The sequence below is a fragment of the Apaloderma vittatum genome, unplaced genomic scaffold (assembly GCF_000703405.1).
Source record: "Apaloderma vittatum isolate BGI_N311 unplaced genomic scaffold, ASM70340v1 scaffold38536, whole genome shotgun sequence".
Classification (NCBI taxonomy): Eukaryota; Metazoa; Chordata; class Aves; order Trogoniformes; family Trogonidae; genus Apaloderma; species Apaloderma vittatum.
Genome location: NW_009722921.1, coordinates 1,681 through 5,766, shown reverse-complemented (window position 1 = coordinate 5,766; position 4,086 = coordinate 1,681). Strand labels below are relative to the sequence as shown.

The window sequence follows — 4,086 nt, the reverse complement described above, 5'->3', positions numbered from 1 at the left end:
GTGTTTTTATAAGTGCGGTTTGGGTTGGGGGGTTCTTTGTTTTCTTAAAAAAAACCATAGTCTTGCCTTGTAATCACCCATTGGTGTTGTTGGTCTCTTCTTTTTTTCTATATGATTGTTGCAGGCTTTGAATTTGGAGAGGCATGCATTGTTTTTAGTGTTCAGCTGAGTAATTACTTCTGGGCACCTTTTACCATCTGCATTTGTCACTTAGGAACTTTGACGCGTCATGTAATGCATCCATGAGAACTGAAGAAAGTGGGAGCGCTGCAGGCAATAGCCTGGAAATGTCCAGAAAATTAATTAAGATGTGCTTTCAGTGGTGTAAATGATTAGTTGTGAGCATTGAGGAATACTTTGCAACGTGTAGTTTACACTTTCTACTCTTTAGTGCAGCTGTGGTTAGTAAGGTAAGCTAAGTCAGAGGTTACTCCAGGCAGCACTGCACTGGGGAAAGAAGGCATTAGGGTTATTGCTGCTTGCTATTACTGGAGTCCCGAGTTCTCCACTTATTGATTTGAGGACCAAAAGGGAATATACTCATCATCAGTCAACCATGTCCTGCAGCTACATTTGCAATGGAGGAACAATGAGAACTCTAATGAAGACTGGTTTTGTTCCCACAGGTGGTTTACTCACTTTTATGCGGTTTCTGTGCTCTGGAACGGCTTTCTGCTGATCTGGCTTTTCCGAGCTGAGTTCCATGGAGGGTCGCTCCCATCATGGGTTCAGCACATGCACCATGCTCTTGGCAGAGATTCTCAGAGTCAGGACACGGGCAAGTATTCCAGCTATTATGATGCAGCCATAAAAATATTAGAAAGCTGTAACTACCATACTGTACTGAATATGTATTCTTTAAGTGCTACTTCATCAGCTGCTTTTAAATTAGTCTCCAAGTAACTTTCCTGAAATACTAAGTCCAAGTGACTTTCCTGGAATACCAAGTCGCTTTGGCATTATTCAAGGTAGAAATCATTCTAATTTATGGAAATGATGGCTTTCAGCAGTCCTTTTAGCAGAAGGGACCGTTAGCCCCTTCTAGAAGGAATCTTGCTGTGGTCAGCAGTGCCTCACATAGACAAATACTTTCACCAGTGCTCAGATGATTTAAAATGAGGGTAAAATTTTGCTGTGAGGAGGGGAAAAAATGGACTTTTTGAAGCCCTGTCAGGGTTACATTGTTCCTACCTGTCTCAAAGTTGCTAATTTTTATCTGCAAGCAGATAGTGAGCACTTCTCTGCGCTCCTGGTTCTCCTGCTGCTTTGGCTGCATAGCAGTCGAAGACTTGCAGAATGCCTCTGGACCAGCGTGTTTTCTGACGGTGTTATTCATATCGTGCAGTATTGCTTTGGACTTGGTTACTATGTTGCTGTTGGCTTAACTGTGCTGTGTCAAGTGCCTACTGACATCAGGAATGGTGAGTACCTGCTTAGTTATTACCAAAGATACGGTTGTGCTTCCATGTTTCCATCATGGCAAATGGTTTCGCAGAAGGCTGCTTGTGCAAGAAGCGTGTTGACTGATGAGATTTAAAAATACTGGCATAGTTTAAAGTAACTACATTTCAGTTTATGACGTAATCAGCCAGCATTATACACAAAACACACATACACTGACATGCTTTCATGTTAACTATCCCTGTTATTTCCTGGAAGACATCTCACACAGTTCCTTTCAGGATCACTAATGATCAGTTTTGCATTGAGGAACATGGCTTTGTGAAGGACAGTAATGGATACCAGTTCTCAAATGCCACTATGCAAATTCAGTTCTCAAACCAGAGTTTGGTTTTTTTTGTTGTGAGCTTTCTTGCAAGGTGAGTCAGCAAGGTTGTCTTGGCCATCTTCTTTGTTTTCCACTGAGAACTTGGCATTGCTCTGCCTTGCATCAGATTGTACCGAGGGAAAGAAAGGTTGTTATGTCTCCATTAATACAGCAGAAATTTGAATTATATGATGGGCTTCTGCCAATACATTCCACCCAGTCTCACAGATGAGCTGCTTATCCCCTGCACAGATGAACCATGAGCTGGTTCTAGCGCTTCTCACATGACTAATTTTTGTAAGGTTGTCATTACCAAGTATGTAACTTTGGTGAAGTTTTTAACCACTTCCAGCCACATCAGCTCTACTTTAATACAATGATGTTTTAAAAGAACCTTCAGATCTCCTGTGTGTAGGTAAAGCCTTTTTCTTTCTGGACCTCTCTTCTACTTTTTACATCTTGTAGATTCTTAGAGATGGTGTATTGGCTCGTACACTGGAAATCATCCTTAATACAGTTCATGTTTTTTTGAAGGCCGAAATGGTTCACACTGTGCTTGTGTGTGTGTGTGTGTGTGTGTGTATGTATGTATGTATCTCACTGTGTACGAGACAAACAACTGTGTACTTAAATTTGACCTGAGCCATGACAGCATCTTTAATTTGGATGATAAGAACTACAAGCAGTGTTGAATATTGAGGTTCTAGACTGTCTATTATGTATCGGACATATATCATGCTGTACCTCAAGCTACTGGATCAAAAACTAGGTATTTTCAGCATAAAGTGGTTAGGGAAATGAGATAGCAGCTGAGCATGGAAATGATGCAGTATTTAAAAGCATCTTTTGAGAGATTAGAGGCTCACTCCTAAAATTTTATAAGACAGTAACACTTAAAACCATGTACACAGTGTTTTGGGATGATGCTTGGGAAGGTGTTTCCTGGCTGTATCGTATTGAAATGTATCTCATTCAGGGAAAGAGCTTCCTGTACAGATCTGCTGGTACCACGTTGTAGGAGTTATGATGTACATCTGGGCCTCTCTTCACCAACACAGATGTCTTGTGATTCTAGCTAATCTTAGAAAAAGCAAATCAGGTAGGATATTCCGTTTCTACCAACCCCTTACTCAGGCAGTTTTTCCTGGTTGTTTCAGTAGGCTTCAGTAGCTTCTAGTACCTCAGTTCCTGTAGTAAGACTTCCAGTAGATTAAATGAGGCTGTTTAGAAAAGAGATCAGATGGCCAAATAGGGTGTGCCTGTCTCTGTTTATATAGTTTTATAGAACTTAAAATGAAGGTCTAGCTCCTAGTATCCTCAGGACAGATACGTGCTAATGCTTAGGACTTGTGCCACTCTGCAGGGACCGCACTTCTGTCTCCTTGTGGGCTAAAAATAAGTTTCCTTACTTTGTATTTGCACAGACAGCCAGAGGTGGCATCCTTTTTGCATTAGGAAGTGCGAAGCTGCCAGATCAGATGGAGGTGGATGGTGATGATAAATTTAATGAGCGTGTTGTCCTCTAATTGTGAGTGGAAAATGTTTTTTTTAATGCATGTTGTTCTCAACTATTTTTTTTTCTGTTTGCTTGCAGGAAAGGTTGTAAGTCTGAGTCACAGCGTACCTTTTGGAGACTGGTTTGAGAGAGTTTCTTCCCCTCATTATTTTGCAGAACTCCTCATATATGTATCTATGGCCATCACACTTGGATTTCACAATGTGACATGGTGGTGTGTAGTGATGTATGTTCTTTTTAACCAGGCACTGGCTGCTGTTTTGTGTCATGAGTTCTATCAGAAAAACTTTAGCTCCTACCCAAAGCACCGAAAAGCATTTATACCATTTGTGTTTTAGAATGTTCGTTCTAAAGTATCTGTAGTGCAAACTGTGAAATGTTTTCTGTAAGGAAATAAGAGATCTATGGTTCGCTAAAGCCAAGGTAAAATCACACATTTTCTTTAATTCTACTTTCAAAGATCATAATTTAAATGATAATCTATGGGGAAATGCAAGGTCCCTGCATATCGTACAAGCTAAGAAAAGGTTTTGTGAAGACTTTAATTCAGACTGAGGAGATGCTAATTGGCTCTTCTCTGCCTTATCTCTTACGCATAAAACACTTGCTGTTGTGCAGCAAGCCCAACTAGATGTAAAAAACTGTAGTGGGAAAAAAAAACCCTGTAGTGAAAAGCAAGTGCAGGGAATCATTTGAACTACTGTATTTAGTGCCTTTTCTGATATTTAAGCGTATTTTTTTCCTAGCCACTTTTCTTTGAATTGCATCAGAGGGAGGCAAATTGTGTATTGTCTTTCTGTGC

General features: G+C 40.4%; 1 protein-coding gene across 1 annotated transcript; it reads left to right on the top strand.

Annotated features, from left to right (window-relative positions):
* Positions 1 to 626: 626 nt before the first annotated feature.
* Positions 627 to 3,622, top strand: SRD5A3 (steroid 5 alpha-reductase 3; the record flags this gene model as incomplete). Its single annotated transcript, XM_009871931.1, has 4 exons — positions 627 to 778; positions 1,227 to 1,421; positions 2,745 to 2,867; positions 3,363 to 3,622. Coding segments are annotated over 4 exons (730 nt in total), but the record flags the coding sequence as incomplete, so codon positions are not given.
* Positions 3,623 to 4,086: the final 464 nt, after the last annotated feature.